This window comes from Mytilus californianus, unplaced genomic scaffold, assembly GCF_021869535.1.
Source record: "Mytilus californianus isolate M0D057914Y unplaced genomic scaffold, xbMytCali1.0.p SCAF_1, whole genome shotgun sequence".
Classification (NCBI taxonomy): Eukaryota; Metazoa; Mollusca; class Bivalvia; order Mytilida; family Mytilidae; genus Mytilus; species Mytilus californianus.
In genome coordinates, this window is record NW_026262581.1 from 37,291,711 (window position 1) to 37,312,490 (window position 20,780).

The following is a 20,780-nucleotide window of genomic DNA, read 5'->3' on the forward strand; positions in this document are numbered from 1 at the left end:
GAGGTGAATGCCGACATTTTTGTGCTTTGTAAAGAATATTACCATAAAATATTGGATGTGAAATAGGCGAGTGACTTTAACCATAAAATTAAATTTTTAATGCACCCACCTAACACACGGCTAAATTATATATCATTTGAAAGCTACACATCTGTACTATCTGTTTTGCCCGGTCGTAAAAAAATCGTACGGTGCAATTTCCGTCAAATCAAGATCAAAGGCCATAGACGAATAAGTGCATATTTTCTAAGATTTCAGCTTGATTGCATAATATGACTTTTATATACTAAATTCACATATGCAAACCATTTAAACTTTTAGCAGAGAGATTAACGGTCATTAATCAAATGCATTTTAAAATATTTAAAACGTGTTTTTGATAGACAGCACATGTTTCCTGAAATTCGAGTAAAAGTTAACAAAATGTGTGAAAACCCAATTTTTTCTTTCTGATGCAACTGCTAATCACTTAAAACTAAGTAAAACCTTGTTATAACTATCAAAGAAGTTTTTGACATCATAAATTTCCTAAAATTATGCTTACTTTTAATCAAACAGCAAATCATAACAACTCATGCAGTTGCCCAAAATACCGCCATCTGCGAAAAAACAGCTTTCAAGCATTTCTTCCTATTTAAACATTGTATGTGGTCAATATAAGATTTAATAAACAAATTCTTAAGAATCTGAAAAATTTAAAGTAAAAAAATATGTGTGCGAATCATACTATTGCTTAAAATAAAGGGGGTGAAACTAAGAGATTTCAATCTGCATTGTAACTACCAGACTGAAATAAACATCTTTTGACTTTTCTAATTGTTTGATTTGTAGCTTCATTATAAATATTGATGTAGTGAAAAGACCTTTTATTTATTTAATGTGAACCATAAAAAATAAATTGAAAATTAAGACATAAATAAATAAAAAATAAATTGATGAAAATTGAAATTTAAAAGAATTTAAAAACCAGTAAACACATTATAAAACTTGACTTCTTGATTGCTTAAATTGCGTTGTTCATTGTTTAAATGCATTAATTCATCAAATAAAAATAATTTTAAAGAAAAAAATCCATTAATACGCAACGATTCTAGTTACAACTAGACTTTCTGAATAGCTTGAATGACTAGTTCATTTTTCATACGAGGATGACTTCATGCAAGAGCTTCTGATGACGACTGAAAAGAAGCTACCATTATCTTGAAACTTCACTTTCCACTATATAGATGATGTCATCTTGCTGAATAGTGCCAAATTTGTCACAATGTTGGACTCGTATTTTCCATTGAAATTAAAAAAGAAGACTCAACAAATATAGTTTACTCTACCACTTGTCTGGAAATCGACGATGAGGGTTGGTTGAGAACAAGTTTTACGACAAAAGAGATGAGCATAAATCAACCCATAAAAACACTCCTTACTAATCAATTATAAACTTTTCATTTCTATGTAGCAACATTATAGCAACACCTGCATATCTATACTATTAAAGGAGGAGACCGATTTCATTGAGCCTCAACTCCTCTGAAACAATTACAAGTCGGAATATTTATGATATGACGTATAAATGTAGGGTCTTTGTATGCTCAGTCGACATACTGCCCGCAAAATTAAATAAAACTCTTTATTTAAACACTTGCCCAATTGTAACACGATTTCGCGGCATCTTCTTGTGGAGTATATATCTCCAAGTTGATACAATATTCCAGAGCTTGCATTTACTTTCACGATTGTCGTGATAGTGCGTAACTGCTCACAATGAAGATAATAAATAAAGGCAACAATAGTATACCGCTATTCAATAGTCATCAATCAATTTACTAGTATCTGAAACAAATCTGGGTCCCAAACCAAAACCGTGGGAAACGCATCAACTATAAGAGGAACACAACGGAATAACAGAAACACTGAACTGCTACAAAAACAAACATTAACATACAAAGAAACAGATTATTCGATACCAACTGCCATATGCCTGACTTGGTACAGGACATTTGAAGAAAAATGGTGGTTTGAACATGGTTTTAAACCAGAGTTCAAATGCAAAGTTGAAATCATCCCTTTGAAAATTTTATGGACGCCACGAAGAGTTGGTTGACAATTATGAAATATCTGTTTTGCCAGATGACGACTGATAAGTTCCAATTGACGTAATTAAAATACCGTCATTTCTGCCTTGAATGTCACCTACCGAATAAGGCTTGGCACCGAGGTAGGAGTTATACGAGCAACAAGACGGGTGTCACATGTGGAACATGATTTGCTCACCCTTTTGGAGCCCCTGAGTTCACCCCAAATATTATTGGGGGGTTTGTGTTACTCAATCTGTAGTTTTATATGTTGTGTTTTGTATACTGTTGCTTGTCTTGTTCGTTTTTTGCCTGGCTTTGTCAGTTCGTTTTCAATTATGAGTTTGATGTCCCTTTGATATATTTCGTCACTCTTCAAGTAGTAAAAGTTTTAAAAATTGTAGATCATTGTAGTTAAATGTATCATGATAACGATTTGGTACTATATATATATATATATATATCACCGTGAGCAAATTAAGTTATTTTCGCGGATATTTGTCTTATTTCGTTAATCTTCCTCAATTTACTTTGAGGCGATTTTTTTGCCGATTTTCATTACTGCAAGTTAATATCTTTAAAGTGAAATAATACCAAAGGGACAATCAACATCTCAAACCATGAATCAAATAAACTTAATTAAAACCATGAACAAAATAAAATTAAAGTCCAAGAGACGAACAACAGTCCACAAAACACAGCACAGCATGAAAACGACCACTGCCTAAAACAGCGAATGATTTTATGAGGTCAGGAAGGTATTCAACTTTTCCATTTTTTTATTTCACAACTGCTTATAGTGTTTTACATACACAATGACCTGCATTTGTATTTTAAAAGCTTATGTTGAAAATACTCAATCCTATCTCTATACCTTTGAAATTTGTTTTGTGAGAATAAAGATATATAGAAGCATCTTTTATTCAAATAATTAAAGAGATTAAACTTCTAAACACATTTAATATGTCTAACACGATTTTAAACTAAATAAGAAGCAGCAGCATTATATGTAGTTCGTTTACATTCCGCTATAGACAACCAAGTGTTTCTAAACAAGGTTACTTATTTCAATGTTGCCTACGATTTAGTCGCAAAGTCATGTTTGCATTTAAACAGGATTAAAAAAAGTAAATAAGTTTGACTTCGTAAAAAACACATTTTTACCTCAATTAGCTAGTATATATTCTTTTCGAACTTAAAATACCCCTTCTTTTATTATGGAAAATCATTCTCCTCCCTGATATTGACAATTAGCGATGTGCTATCTTAACATAGAATAACAAAATGATCGCTATTTGCAGATGGCAGATTTTTGGGCAACTGCAAACACTTCAATAGAAGGCTGTTCTCTGAACAATAATTAATAATTGCATCTTAAAATTACAAAACAAATATTCCTTGACCTAAAACATATTATTTATCTATTTTTTTAGCATACAAATATCGATCCCCCAAGATATATTTTGCAATGGAACAATTTTTCACTTTTTTAGGTTTTGTGATGAATTTCAATTTTCGGGAAATATTGCGCATATAACCTCTTATTTTTTGTTTGATTTGGAAATAATGTATTATGTTATATAAAGTTCATATGATCTTTTGAAAAATTTTATGGTACAAGAATTAGAAAATAGCTTTTTGTTTAGTAATCGCAAAAATTGGAATGTTTTTTCATGACCTTTGACCTTGATTTAACAGAAAATGCACCGTGTGATTTCTTTTACGACCGGACAAAACAGAAAGTACAGATTATTAGCTTTCGAATGATATATAATACAGCTGTGTGTTAGGTGGGTGCATTAAAGTCGCTAACTAAGCGTCTTTTTGAAATAAGTCACTCGCCTAAAATACCAGAACGTATAAGATGTCTGCATGTTGATTTATATTTACGAATGATTTCCTTGTACCGATGATAAAATTTAGTAAATATTTTGACTAGTTTGTGATATCCAAAACCCTGGTGTAATAATTTTTCAGTAATACAGAGATTTCTTTCGTCAAAATCAAATACGTTGTTACATACACGAACGAATCGAACAAGTTGAGATATATAAACACCATAAGATGGCGACAAGGGAACGTCACCATCTAAAAATGGATAATTAACAATAGGAAATGAAAAATCCTAAAGTACTATGAACATAGAGATGTTCTCGCTCAGACACACACTCCATTAACTAGTATATTATAAGAGCATAATCCTGAAGCACGGGGAGGCACTCTACTGTCTCGACTCGGTACTAAAGACAAACTCTGTAAAAAATAAAATAGAGAATGGAAATGGGGAAAATGTCAAAGAGACAACAACCCGACCAAAGAGCAGACAATAGCCGAAAGCCACCAATGGGTCTTCAACGCAGCGAGAAAATCCCGTACCCGAAAGGTCAGATGATACCAGCCAGACAGACATATACACCTTACAATCATTCCATACACCAAATATAGTTGACCTATTGCTTAAAGTTTAAGAAAAACAGACCAAAACACAAAAACTTAACATAAGCAATGAACCATGAAAATGAGGTCAAGGTCAAATAAAACCTGCCAGACTGACATGTTCATCGTAAAATATTTCCATATACCAAATATAGTTGACTTACTGCATACATTATTAGAAAAACAGACCAAAACACAAAAACTGAACATTGAGCAATGAACCGTGAAAATGAGGTCAAGGTAAAATAAAACCTGCCAGACGGACATGTACATCTTAAAATATTTCCATACACCAAATATAGTTGACCTACTGCATACAGTATTAGAAAAACAGACCAAAACACAATAAATTGCTTCGCCGAGCACAGCTGGATACGACTGCAGTGGTCCAACCCTGAACAGTTGGGGCAAAAATGGACACAATATTTGTGCTTGATACAGGTCTGAATTTGGATTGAAATTAAATGTTTGACACATAATAGGTTTCTGACACAGAATAACTGTAGTCAAAAAACTTAGAATTGGTTACTGTAAATTCAGAAATTATTGCAATGTTTTTATTATTGCGAAAAAAGCAACAGGGTTATAATCGCAATAATTTGAACTCGCATATTGAAATTTTTTATATGAATTTAACAGGATTTTTCTCAATATCGCAAAAATTAAAATCGCATTTTAGTCTAAAATGACAAAATCGCAATAATAAATGCACACAATAATTTCTGAATTTACAGTATATGATTTGAATTTATATTCTATTTTTTGCTTTTGTGCAATTCACTATGCTGTTGCGAATTGCCCCCTCCCCAACCCACCCAAAAAAAAAAATCCCCCCCCTTTTTTTTGCTTTTGAGCAATACACTTTGCTGTTGCAAATTGCCCCCCCCCCCCCCCCCCCCCCAAAAAAAAAAAAAAATCTCTTTTTTTTTGGCAAACACTTTTTTTTCCCACCCCACCCCTTTTTTTGCAAAAAAAAAATAATATTTGAAGAAATTTTCTTTTTAATTTCTGAAATTTGTAATGAGAAAATAAAATTGTTCCCCCCCACCCCCCACAATTTCTTTTTTACCCCCTCCCCCCATTTTTTCACCTCCCCTCCCCATCCCCTTTTTCCAAAAAAAAAAAAAAAATTCCCCTAAGATATGGTCATTATCTCAATTCAAATTTCCAAAGGATTTTGCAACCATAATTACCCATTTAAATACATCATAAAAGTCTTAAAATAGAAAATGACATACATAATCATGTCTAAAAATAATATCTTTAATCAGCATTTTTATTAGTTACTTCTAAAAATAAATTGACAGCTAATCACCTCAAGACAATATAAAATTTCTTTATACATAATTTTAAAGCAGTGTAAGGGAGGTAATCCAAATTTAACATTGTACTTAAAAGTGATTGTCCATTATCAAGGAAACCCTTATTTTTTCCCCCTTTTTTGCCCCTAATTCCTAAACGGTTTGAGCCATTACCCCCCAAAGCCAATCCTAACAATCCCTTTGGGGTATGGAAACTTGTTGTACAATTTCAGAGAGATCCATACACTGTTCCACAAGTTATTGTCTGAAAACTAGAAAAATGCTTATTTGGGCCCCTTTTTTGGCCCCCAATTCCTAAACTGTTAGGACTATAACCCCCAAAATCAATCCCAACCTTCCTTTTGTGGTTATAAACCTTGTGTTTAAATTTCATAGATTTCTATTTACTAATACTAAATATATTGTCCGGAAACCAAGTGTCTTCAGACGACCATGACGACAACGAGATACCAATATACGACCACAAAAATTTTTTGCAGTCGTATAAAACTGAACATTGAGCAATGAACCATGAAAATGAGGTCAAGGTCAAATAAAACCTGCCCGACTGACATGTACATTGTAAAATATTTCCATACACCATATATAGTTGACCTTCTGCATACAGTATTAGAATAAATTGCTTCGCCGAGCGCAGCTGGATACGACCGCAGAGGTCCAAACCTGAACAGTTGGTGCAAAAATGGACACAATATTCGCGCTTGATACAGGTCTGAATTTGGATTGTAATTAAATATTTGACACATAATAGGTTTCTGACACAGAATAACCCCCCCCAAAAAAAATTTTTTTTTACCCCCCCCCCCCCCTTTTTTTTTGAAAAAAAAAAAATATTTGAAGAAAGTTTCTTTTTAATTTCTGAATCTGAAATGAGAATAAATTGTCCACCCTCACAATTTCTTATTTACTACCCTGCCCCCCTTTTTCCAAAAAAAAAATTCTTTCCCTCAAGATATGGTCATAATCTCTCAATTCAAATTTCCAATGGAGTTTGCAACCATAATTACTCATAAAAGTCTTAAAATAGAAAATGACATACATAATCATGGCTAAAATTAATATTCCTTAATCAGCATTTTTAAAAAGTAACTTCTAAAAATTTATTGACAGCTAATCACCTCAAGACAATACAACATTTCTTTATACATAATTTAAAAGCAGTGTAAGGGAGGTAATCAAAAACATAACATTGTACTTTTTTTTAATTGTCCATTAACCAGGAAACCCTTGTTTTTCCCCTTTTCTTTTTAATTTCTGAAATCTGAAATGAGAAAAAATTGTCCCCCCTCACAATTTCTTATAAGCCCCCCCCCCCCCCTTTTCCAAAAAAAAAAAAAAATTCCCTCAAGATATGGTCATAATCTCTCAATTCAAATTTCCAATGGAGTTTGCAACCATAATTACTCATAAAAGTCTTAAAATAGAAAATGACATACATAATCATGGCTAAAATTAATATTCCTTAATCAGCATTTTTATAAAGTAACTTCTAAAAATTTATTGACAGCTAATCACCTCAAGACAATACAACATTTCTTTATACATAATTTAAAAGCAGTGTAAGGGAGGTAATCCAAACATAACATTGTACTTTTTTTTTAATTGTCCATTAACCAGGAAACCCTTGTTTTTCCCCTTTTCTTTTTAATTTCTGAAATCTGAAATGAGAATAAATTGTCCACCCTCACAATTTCTTATTTACCACTCCCCCCCCCCCTTTTTCCAAAAAAAAAATTCTTTCCCTCAAGATATGGTCATTATCTCAATTCAAATTTCCAATGGAGTTTGCAACCATAATTACTCATAAAAGTCTTAAAATAGAAAATGACATACATAATCATGGCTAAAATTAATATTCCTTAATCAGCATTTTTAAAAAGTAACTTCTAAAAATATATTGACAGCTAATCACCTCAAGACAATACAACATTTCTTTATACATAATTTAAAAGCAGTGTAAGGGAGGTAATCCAAACATAACATTGTACTTTTTTTTAATTGTCCATTAACCAGGAAACCCTTGTTTTTCCCCTTTTCTTTTTAATTTCTGAAATCTGAAATGAGAAAAAATTGTCCCCCTTCACAATTTCTTATTAGCCCCCCCCCCCCCTTTTCCAAAAAAAAAAAAAATTCCCTCAAGATATGGTCATTATCTCAATTCAAATTTCCAATGGAGTTTGCAACCATAATTACTCATAAAAGTCTTAAAATAGAAAATGACATACATAATCATGGCTAAAATTAATATTCCTTAATCAGCATTTTTAAATAGTAACTTCTAAAAATATATTGACAGCTAATCACCTCAAGACAATACAACATTTCTTTATACATAATTTAAAAGCAGTGTAAGGGAGGTAATCCAAACATAACATTGTACTTTTTTTTAATTGTCCATTAACCAGGAAACCCTTGTTTTCCCCCTTTTTTGCCCCTAATTCCTAAATGGTTTGAGCCATTACCCCCCATAAGCCAATCCTAACCATCCCTTTGTGGTATGGAAACTTGTGGTATAATTTCAGAGAGATCCATACGCTGTTCCACAAGTTATTGTCTGGAAACTAGAAAAATGCTTATTTGGGACCCTTTTTGGCCCCTAATTCCTAAACTGTTAGGATTATAACCCCCAAAATCAATCCCTTTGTGGTTATAAACCTTGTGTTTAAATTTCATTAATTTCTATTTACATTTACTAAAGTTATTATCCAGAACCAAATGTCTTCAGACGACGCTGACGACGTGATACCAATATACGACCGCAAAATTTTTGGCGGTCGTATAGAAACAAACCAAAACACAATGAACAGCTGCGCCATGAGCGCATGATACGCCTGTCACGTTTTCTACGAATAAAGTTCAATAACTTCTCAATGTCATGTCAGAAATTTATAAAAAACTAAAGGGAGGTTATCTTAATAGATATAAATCAGTCACCAAAGTTTAATGAAATCTGCTCAAAGCACTTTAGGGATATTGTCCGAAAAACTTTAAAATCACTGCTTTTTTATGAATAAAATCCAATAAGCCGGAAACATAAAATATAAAATTTATAAAAATCAAATGGGAGCTTACAACAATAGATATAAACAATTTAACAATGTTCCTGAAAACTGCTGAAAGCATTTTTAAGTTGTTGTCAGAAAACTGGAAAATCCCCCTTTTTTTAATGAATAAAACCCCATAACTAGTAAAGGTAAACTCTGAAATTCATAAGATTTGAAAGGGAGCTCACGTCAATAGATATAAACAATTCACCGAAATTTCAGGAAAACTGCTTAAAGCATTTTTGAGTTATTGTCCAAAAACTGGAAAACCCCCCTTTTTGTAATGAATAAAACCCCATAACTCGGAAATTAAAATCTAACATTTATAAAAATCGAAAGGGAGCTCATGTCTATATATATAAACAATTCACCAAAGTCTCTTGCAAATTGGTGAAAGTGTTTTTGAGTTATTGTCCGAAAAATGGAAAGTCCCCCTTTTTGTAATGAATTAAACCCCAAAACTTGGAAAAATTTATAAAAAACAGAGGGAGCTCACGTCACCAAAGTTTCATGCAAATTGGTTGAACCGGTTTTGAGTTAATGTTTGACATGTTGACGAAGGACGGACAGACGGACAACGGTATACCATAATACGTCCCGTAAACAGGTGTATAAAAACTGAACATTGAGCAATGAACCGTAAAAAATGAGGTCAAGGTCAGTTATAACCTGCCAGACTGACATGTACATCTTAAAATATTTCCATACACCAAATATAATTGACCTACTGCATACAGTATTAGAAAAACAGACCAAAACACAAAAAACTGAACATTGAGCAATGAACCATGAAAATGAGGTCAAGGTAAAATAAAACCTGCCCGACTGACATGAACATCGTAAAATATTTCCATACACCAAATATAGTTGACCTACTGCATACAGTATTAGAAAAAACAGACCAAAACACAATAAAATGCTCCGCAGGGCGCAGCTTGATATGACCGCAGAGGTCGAACCCTGAATTGTTGGGGCAAGTATGGACACAACATTCAGGCTTGATACAGCTTTGCATTTGGATTGTGATTAAATATTTGACACAGCATAGGTTTCTGACACAGAATGAATGTGGTCTAAGAACTTAAAAATTTTAAATTGGACATTCACCTATTATGGTCCAATATCCAAAATCTAAATACATGGTTAGATTCAGCATATCAAAGAACCCCAAGAATTCAATTTTTGATGAAATTAAACAAAGTTTAATTTTGGACCCTTTTGACCTCAATGTGGACAAAGTTGATAACGGGGCCCAAAAATCAAAAATCTAAATACATGGTTAGATTCAGCATATCAAAGAACCCCATATATTCAATTTTTGTTGAAATCAAACAAAGTTTAATTTTGGACCCCGATTTGGACCAACTTGAAAACTGGGCCCATAATCAAAAATCTGAATACATGTTTAGATTCAGAATATCAAAGAACCCTAAGAATTCAATTTTTGTTAAAATCAAACTAAGTTTAATTTTGGACCCTTTGGACCTTAATGTAGACCAATTTGAAAACGGAACCAAAAATTAAGAATCTAAATACACGGTTAGATTCGGCATATCAAAGAACCCCAATAATTCAATTTTTGATGAAATCAAACAAAGTTTAATTTTGGACCCTTTGGACCTCAATGTGGACCAATTTAAAAACGGGGCCCAAAATCAAAAAACTTAATACACGGTTAGATTCAGCATATTTAAGAACCCCAAGAAGTCAAGAATAAAACCCCATTGAAATTGGTCAAGAAATAAGCAATTTATACGAAGTCTCTTCTTTTGCACAATACTGTGCAATTCAATATTTCTTGCTATTGCGCAATACTGTACAATTGACAATTTCTTGCTATTGCGCAATATTGTGCTATTGGATATTTCTTGCTATTGCGCAATACTGTGCAATTGAAGATTTCTTGCTATTGCGCAATACTGTGCAATTGAAGATTTCTTGCTATTGTGCAATACTGTGCAATTGAAAATTTCTTGCTATTGCACAATACTTATTATATAATAATTTACACATCCTGTTTGGTGTGTATCTCCTACCATATCATTATTATTTGCTTTTAAATATAAATCAGAAATAACCAACTTAAAATGGAAAATTTTAAAAGAAAAAAAAAAGGAAAAAAAGAAAAAAAAGGAAAAAAAAAAAAATCCCCCCCCACAAATTTGTTGAACCCCCTTATGATTCATCACCCCCAAACTCAATCCCAGCCTTCCCTTTGTGGTATGGTACCTTGAAGTACAATTTCAGAGAGATCCATACACTTGAACACAAGTTATTGTCTGGAAACTAGAAAAATGTGTTTTTTGGCCCCTTTTTGGCCCCAAATTCCTAAACGTTTAGGGCAATTACCCCCAAACTCAAACACAGCTTTCCCTTTGTGATATGAAACCTTGTAGTACAATTTCAGAAAGATACATACACTTACACACAAGTTATTGTCCTGAAACTAGAAAAATGCTTGTTTTTTGCCCCTTTTTTGCCCCTAATTCCTAAAATATTGAGGCAATTACCCCCATCATCAATCCCAGCCTTCCCTTTGTGGTATGGTACCTTGCAGTACAATTTCAGAGAGATCCATACACTTGAACACAAGTTATTGTCTGGAAACTAGAAAAATGCTTATTTTTGGCCCCTATTTGTCCCCCAATTCCTAAATGTTTCGACAATTACCCCCAAACTCAATTCCAGCTTTCCCTTTGTGATATGGAACCTTGTAGTACAATTTCAGAAAGATCCATACACTTGCACACAAGTTATTGTCATGAAACTAGAAAAATGCTTGTTTTTTTGCCCCTTTTTTGGCCCCCAATTCCTAAAATTTTTAGGCAATTATCCCCAAAATCAATCCCAGCATTCCTTTTGTGATATGGAACCTTGTGGTACAATGTCAGAGAGATCCATACACTAACACACAAGTTATGTCTGGAAGTTACAAAAATGCTTATTTTTGGCCCCTTTTTCCTTTACTGTTGGTACCATAACCCCCAAAATCAATCACAACCTTCCTTTTGTGATATTGAACCTTGTGGTAAAATTTCACAGAGATCCATTCACTTAAACTAAAGTTAGAGTGCGAAAACCAATGTGTCTTCGGACGACGCCGGACAACGCCAGACGACGACGACGACGCCAACGTCATACCAATATACAACCACAAAATTTTTTTTGCGGTCGTATAAAAACTTAACATTGAGCAATGAACCATGAAAATGAGGTCAAAGTCAAATAAAACTTGCCAGACTGACATGTACATCGTAAAATATTTCCATACACCAAATATAGTTAACCTACTGCATTCAGTATTAGAAAAACAGACCAAAAACACAAAAACTAAACTATTACCACTGAACCATGAAAATGAGGTCAAGGTCAGATGACACCTGCCAGTTGGACATGTACACCTTACAATCATTACATACACCATATATAGTAGACCTATTGCTTATAGTATCTGAGATAATTGGACTTGACCAGGAAAACTTAACCTTGTTCACTGATCCATGAAATGAGGTCGAGGTCAAGTGAAAACTGTCTGACAGGCATGAGGACCTTGCAAGGTATGCACATACCAAATATAGTTATCCTATTACTCATAATAAGAGAGAAATTAACATTACAAAAAATCTTAACTATTTTTTCCATTAATCACTGAACCATGAAAATGAGGTCAAGGACAATGGACATATGACAGACAGAAAATTCATATCATAAGGCATCTATATACAAAGTATGAAGCATCAAGGTCTACTTTCTGAAATATCAAGCTTTTAAGAAGTTAGTTAACGCCGTCGCTGCCGGATCACTATCCCTATATCGAGCTTTCTGCAACAAAAGTCGCAGGCTCGACAAAAACTATGTAAAAGTTTCAAAGTAAATAAACTATGATAAGGGGGTGGGGCCATATAATTTCCATGGAAATGAGACTTGCAAATGCAAATACATTTGCATACCATATTTCACTGACTTAACATTAGTGGTTCCTCTTAAACTAACCTTAACACAAACTTTAACATGTAAACTATGCAAAATATTCAAAGTCAATAGACCATGACTGAAGGAGCGGGGCCAAATAATCCCCAAGGAAATGAGATGTGTTAATGCTTATACAACTGCATACGAAATATAACTGACTTACCGCTAATGGTTCCCCTTAAACAGACCTAATCACAAACTAATACATGTAAACTAAGGAAAACTTTCATAGTCAATAGACCATGACTGAAGGGGTGGGGCCAAATAATCTCCATGGAAATGAGATATACCAATGCTTATACAACTACATACTAAATACCATTAACCTACCACTAGTGGTTCCCCATAAACTGACCGAATCACAAACTAATACATGTACACAAAGTAAAAGTTTCAAAGTCAATAGACCATGACTGAGGGGGTGGGGCCAAATTATCTCCATGGAAATGATATGTGCCAATGCTAATACAACTGCTTACCAAATATCATTGACCTACCACTAGTAGTTCACAATAAAACTGACCAAATCACAAACTAATACATTGTTGACACCGCCGGAAACAGCATACCTATGTCTTGCTTTTTGACTCCGTCAAGTCGAGACAAAAATCAGTTGAAAAAGGCTTAACTCATCAGATGAATACAAAGCAGAAATACATGTAACAAAAACACAGAGTGGGCGTGGCATGGTACTTATACATCCCCACAACTAAAAGACATTTGTCAAAACTTATATGTCAGTGCATCAGATTTCCACCAAAATGTTAACATTTTGTAAGGTATCTACACCAGACAAGGAAGGAATGGGTTCTCAACATAAAACAATTGGTAGAACTGTGGCTGGGGTTAAAATCCCTCAATTCATATATTAAGTTTTGCAAAAATCCTGACCAATCCATATATTTCACAGCAAAAATATAACCCATCCATATAATTCTCACTTATCAGATGTACAATCTGTGACATCTTAAATAGATGTGAGAGGATTATCTAACCAAATGCATTAATAAAATTTTCATTGAACAAAATATTATCCATATGGGATTATTCAAATTCATTTTGATTATTCCACAATTTAAAAAAAATACCTTTTTAGAAGATGAATATTTATGACCTATTGACATTAAAAAATATCAATAGAAATATTTTCTCCTTGAAATTGCAACCCATTGATATATATTTGACATATAAAAACTTGATGGGGTTCCATACTAGTGGCATTATAGTCTGTGTATACCTTTATACAGGAAGAGGCCCTCACCAGTAACCAGTTTAATTGCAGTAACTCAATTTAAATGTTACACAGTATATGCATGGCTTTTCTACAACTTTTTGACTTCATTAAATCAAAATGGATGCCTTTTGAACACATATTATAGGTCGGCTTCGAAGTAGAAAAGTTCTAAATTTTCCTATTAGAATCGAAATAATTCTATCATACCATGCTCTATGCTAATTTTAACATGGGTAGGCATTATATTTGTCAACATTTTACACCTCGCTGATGATCGGTATGAAGATATTAACAAATATAATGCCTACCCATGTTAAAATGAGCACAGAGCATTGCATAAAAGAATAATTTCTGAATTTAGTTCACTATTTTTAGCTGAGAGGACTCCTAAGATTGCTAAAATTACTTCCAATAAGGACTTGAAATTGGCTATACAGTCTGAGGATAAAATATACACAGTTGACTTAATATGTAGAGGACAGGCTTTTGTAGATAATAAGAGTACAACGTACAGGACCAGTCAAATGAACACACTAAGATAATACACTGATGTACATATTTAATACCTACTTCTGCTAACATAATCCTGGTTTTAGCAACATCTAAAGGTGTTGTTATACCTGAGGCAATAGAACCTGAAATAAAAAAAAATCTTTCATATGATATGCATACAGTAGATAACGATGATAATGATGAATAACATCCATTGGCAAATATTACAAGCATATCAGTACAAGCAAAGTGTTAAAGTGATATTTTGTACTAGACAATACACCCTGATAATGTAATAGTCCACAAGTAGACATGTCACACTACCAGTACACATTTCTTTTACTCTGAGCCAACAAGTCTTTTCTCGTACTTCTTAAAGCCTGGTGTTTAACAGAGAAGCAGCAATTTATAAGTCTTTGGTTTGACCAAACTGAGGATCAAATCCCTAGCTTGTTCTCTGATGGACAGCCGTCTTATTGGCAGTCATACCATGTCTTACTTTTTATATCAATCAGAACTACATATTGTATAAACATCGGGGAACTATAATTTGAAGGATATGGTGTTAAGCTTTGTAAGGGAAAAACATAATCTAAATCTCGACTTCAAATGACTGGAACATCTGATAAGTCAAATACTTAAGGTCCCTTTTACTTTAACCAAAATTTAAAAAACCTTCTTATCACTTAATTTAAAGTAAATCAATAAACAATGAAAACAAGCACCCTCAGGGATTCACATATGAAATACAATGTCCAGTACTGCCTGTACAGAAGGACAATTCGAACTTATATTGAACAAGCATTACATTTTTACTAATGTAGTTGTGAATTTCCATCTTTAATTGAGTCAGAATATTTTTTTACAGATGCTGATATTGTCAACAACTGGAGAATCAACAATTGAAAGTTTTCTCTAAAAGCTTACATGTATATCTATAGAGTAATTTTCAATGTCCAAGCACCACAACTCTTTCAATAAACTTCTTCGCTGAGCGCAGCTGGATACGCCCGCAGAGGTCCAACCCTGAACAGTTGGGGCAAAAATGGACACAATATTCAAGCTTGATACAGGTCTGAATTTGGATTGTATCAAATATTTGACATATTATAGGTTTCTGAATAAATGTAGTCAAAGAACTTGAAATTGGTTATATGAATTGAATTTATATTCAATTAAAGATTTTTTGCTGTTGTGCAATACACTGTGCTGTTGCGCAATACTTAGTAAATATGTTGTCAGACTATAAACAATTAAAGTTCAATTAATTCTCAATGTCATATTAGAAATTTATGAAAATGTAAAGGGAGCTTACATCAATAGATATAAACAATTCACCAAAGTTTCATGAGAATTGCTGACAGCATTTTTGAGTTATTGTCTGAAAACTAGAAAATCCCCCCTTTTTTAATGAATAAAACCCCATGACTCAGAAATGTAAAATGTAAAATTTATAAAATTCTAAACGGAGCTTACATCAATAGATATAAACAATTCACCAAAGTTTCATAAGAACTGCTGAAAGCATTTTTGATTTTTTGTCAGAAAACTGGAAAATCCCCCTTTTTTTATGAATAAAACCCTGTAACTCGGAAACGTAAAATCTAAAATATATAAAAATCAAAAAGGGAGCTCATGTCAATAGATATAAACAATTCACCACAATTTCTTGCAAGTTGGTGAAAGCATTCTTGAGTAATTGTCCAAAAACTGGAAAATCCCCCTTTTTTTAATGAATAAAACCCCATAACTCAGACACGTAAAATCTAAAACTTATAAAAAACGAAAGGGAGCTCACGTCAATAGATATAAACAATTCACCAAAGTTTTATGCAAATTGGTTAAAGCGTTTTTGAGTTAATGTCCGACATGTTGACGACGGACGGACGGACAGACGGATGGACAGACGGACAACGGTATACCATAATACGTCCCGAAAACGGGCGTATAAAAATAGCTCAACCAAAACAAAACTTATAAAAGAACAAAGTTCCAATGTCCCCCACATTGCACATATTTTATCTATTCAAGGTACAAGGGCAATTACTTAAAAAAAAAAAACACATTTTTTTTCTTCTTTAAAACTTTTTATAAATATCTTAGAGAAATGATGGCTTCAGAGCAAATGCAATGCGATTTCAGTTATAATTAATATTTCCAAGAATTGTACACATGAGAGCGCTAACAATGCAATTTTCCATATAATCAATATTTCCAAGGGGCATAACTCTTTTCAAAAAAATTGCTCAGCACTGATTTTCGAATTTGTCCAAGACATTGATGATATAAATCTATAAAATAAATTTCCTAAAAAATCTGGCAAGAATTGTACACAATGCAATTTTCCATATAATCAATATTTCCAAGGGCATAACTCTTTTAAAAATACTTGATCGAAACTGATTTTGGAAACTTGTCAAAGACATTGATGATATAAACCTATAATATTAATTTCATAACAAGAGGCTCTCAAGAGCCTGAATCACTCACCTGTAATTTTTTGCTTAAATCTTTCATCAATGATTATTTTTGCTTTTCAATATATATTAATAAATGGCTTAAAACTTCCACTGAAATGTTCTTTGTATCTGTCATATTTTCTTCAAAATCAAAGAAATGCATTTTACCCCTATGTTTCATTTTAGCCATAGTGGCTATGTTTCTTGACGTACAAGAAAATAAAATATAAAATTTATACTAGATACTCTGAAACTCATTCAGCCCAAGTTTGGCTGAAATTGATTCAGCAGTTTCAAAGGAGAAGATTTTTTAAAGTAAGCAAACTAAATGAACAAATTGTGAAAAATTGATTTTAAAGGGCAATAACTCCTTAAAGGGACAATTGACAATTTTGGTCATACAAAACTTATTTGTAGATCTTACTTTGCTGAACATTTTTGCTGTTTACAGTTTATCTTTATCATTAATAATATTCAAGATAATAACCAAAATCTGCAAAATTTCCTTAAAATTACCAATTAAGTGGCAGCAATCCAAAAATGGGTTGTTAGATTCATCTGATAATTTCAGGGCTGACAGAGCTTGGCCTAATAAACATTTTTACCTCTCTGCAGATTAGCTCTAAATGCTTTGGTTTTTGAGATATAAGCCAAAAACTGCATTTTACCCCTATGTTCTATTTTTAGCCATGGCGGCCATGTTTTTTTACGAAACAGAAAATAAAACAAACTTTAATCTAGATACCCTTTGAATCATTCAGCTTAAGTTTGGTTGGAATTGGTTCAGTAGTTTCAGAGAAGAAGATTTTTCTGGAGGCGGCAGTGACAGTGTAAACTATTTGTATAAAGCTTTATAAAGCTTTATACAAATAGTTTACACTGTCACTACCGCCTCCACATTGTAATCCCTATGGCTCACATTCTGCAACTTTCATCAATTTGTATAAAATATTTTTCACCATTTCCAACAATTACGTAAAATTAAATTTCCAGTATATCAATCTTATTTAACTCAAGTTATAATACACCATGTGAAAAAAAAAAATTGTTTTGTTAACTTTTCTATCCATTTTTTTTTTTTCTAATTTTGTTAACTATTTATTAAAATTTTCAAGTTAATATGCAAAAACGCAAATAAATTGGTAAAAATTGTCATTAAAGGGCAATAATGTTAATAAAGAATTTACTGACAATTTCTTCCACCTTGATTTTCTTATAAATATTGCCTTGCTGATCATTTTTGCCTTTTAAAGTTTCTATCTACAGTTGGGTGCAGACCAAGCATTACATGTAGATGGGCCGAAAAAGTTAACGCGCCATTTACTCGCTTGCACTTCATGTTAACGCCACGTTAACTGCGCAATAACTCCGTAATTTCAGTAGACATAAAAAGTAAATGGGCGTTTACTTTCGCGTTTACCTCCGCGTTAATGCAAAAACGGCACGTCTTCTAATTTTGTAAAGAGTAAACGGGCGTTTACTTTCGTGTTAACTTCAGCGTTAACGTGAAAAAATGCTCGTCTTCTATTTTTGTCAAAAGTAAACGCAAAACCAGCATTTCCTCTTTTTATTCAAAATATTGAATCGTAAACAAATTTCAGTAGTTTTCATACCTCAAACTGACTTTTATCATAAAGTTATTTGTCCTCATCAACCAAAACTGACCATAATAGCACTTTATTATGTAAATCTATACAGCCGCATAGTAAATGAGTTATATTTTCATATAAGAATGGATTGTATAATACAAATGATATCAATATTGGAACATAATGACTAAAAAATTTTGTTTGCATCAATTTAGAGTGCCAGCATGTCCTCTTTTTATTAAAAATATTGAATCGTAAACAAATTTCAGTAGTTTTCATACCTCAAACTGACTCTTATCATAAAGTTATTTGTCCTCATCAACCAAAACTGACCATAATAGCACTTAATTATGTAAATCTATATAGCCACATAGTAAATGAGTTATATTTTCATATAAGAATGGATTGTATAATACAAATGATAACAATATTGGAACATAATGACTAAAAAATTTTGTTTGCATCAATTTAGAGTGCCAACATGTCCTATTTTTATTCAAAATATTGAATCGTAGACAAATTTCAGTAGTCTTCATACCTCAGACTTGACTCGTATAACAAAATTATTTGTCTGCATCAACCAAAACTGACTATATTTGCACTTTATTATGTAAATATTGTTACAGGCGGGCGAGTAGGGGTCGTGTGTACTTTTAATTCAGTATAGATTATCGATAGTGTTCCTCTAGATAGTCTTGTTTTAAGTGTAGTTGGTTGACTCCAGCATGATCATATATAAATGAATCCAGCGTAAAAGAATGACTTTTATTCTTGTCCAGTATGTATATTTATCTCAACAAATAACTCATATAACAGCAATAACATAGTTAGTATAAATTAGAATAGTAAGATGCTGGCCTTCCGAACCCCAAATGTAACTTAATATATATAGCTGCAAGACTTTATCCTATCAATCATACTAGTTCAATAATGAGACAAGAGTGCACACGCTGAAATGTCTCGCCTTCTTTACTAATCATTGATATTATGTTGATAGTCCTAAATATAAAGCTTTACTACAACTATCACATACACTTAACATGATCCAAGAAAATGAGGTCAAGGTCATATAAACCAAACAAGAAATACATGTACACCTTACAATCATTCAATACACTAAATATAGTTGACCTATTGTTTATAGTTTCTAAGATACAGACTTAACCAAGAAAACTAAACATTGACCAATGAACCAAGAAAATGAGGTCAAGGTCAGATGAACAATGCCAGGCAGACATGTACTACAGCTTGCAATCCTTCCATACAACAAATATAGTTGTCCTATTGCTTATAGTATTAGAAAAACAGACCAAAACACAAAAACTTAACACTGAGCAATGAACCGTGAAAATGAGGTCAAGGTCAAATAAAACCTGCAAGACTGACAGGTACATCATAAAATATTTCCATACACCAAATATAGATGACCTATTGCATAAAGTATTAGAAAAAAAGACCAAAACTCAAAAACTTAACTTTGACCACTGAACCATGAAAATGAGGTCAAGGTCAGAAGACACCTGCCCGCTAGACATGTACACCTTACAATCATTCCATACACCAAATATAGTAGACCTATGGCATACAGTATAAGAAAAACAGACCAAAACACAAAAACTTAACTATAACCACTGATCCATGAAAATGAGGTCAAGGTCAGATGACACCTGCCAGTTGGACATGTACACCTTACAGTCCTTCCATACACCGAATATACTAGACCTATTGCTTATAGTATCTGAGATATGGACTTGACCACCAAAACTTAACCTTGTTCATTGATCCATGAAATGAGGTTGAGGTCAAGTGAAAACTGTGTGACGGGCATGAGGACCTTGCAAGGTACGCACATACCAAATATAGTTGAACTATTGCATATAGTATTAGAATAAAAGACCAAAACTCAAAAACTTAACTTTGACCACTGAACCATGAAAATGAGGTCAAAGTCAGATGACACCTGCCCGCTAGACATGTACACCTTACAATCATTCCATACACCAAATATAATAGACCTATGGCATACAGTATAAGAAAAACAGACCAAAACACAAAAACTTAACTATAACCACTGAACCATGAAAATGAGGTCAAGGTCAGATGACACCTGCCAGTTGGACATGTACACCTTACAGTCCTTCCATACACCGAATATACTAGACC

At 32.9% G+C, this 20,780-nt stretch overlaps 1 protein-coding gene across 5 annotated transcripts in view; it reads right to left on the bottom strand.

Annotated features, from left to right (window-relative positions):
- The window catches only part of LOC127702813 (S-adenosylmethionine mitochondrial carrier protein-like), a 167,108-nt gene that overhangs the window by 22,306 nt on the left and 124,022 nt on the right, over positions 1-20,780 (bottom strand). For all 5 annotated transcript variants that reach the window (XM_052207131.1, XM_052207139.1, XM_052207123.1 and 2 more), the window contains one exon: positions 14,648-14,712. In XM_052207131.1, coding sequence (XP_052063091.1) covers positions 14,648-14,712 — 65 coding nt within the window. The remainder of the gene's footprint in view (positions 1-14,647; positions 14,713-20,780) is intronic.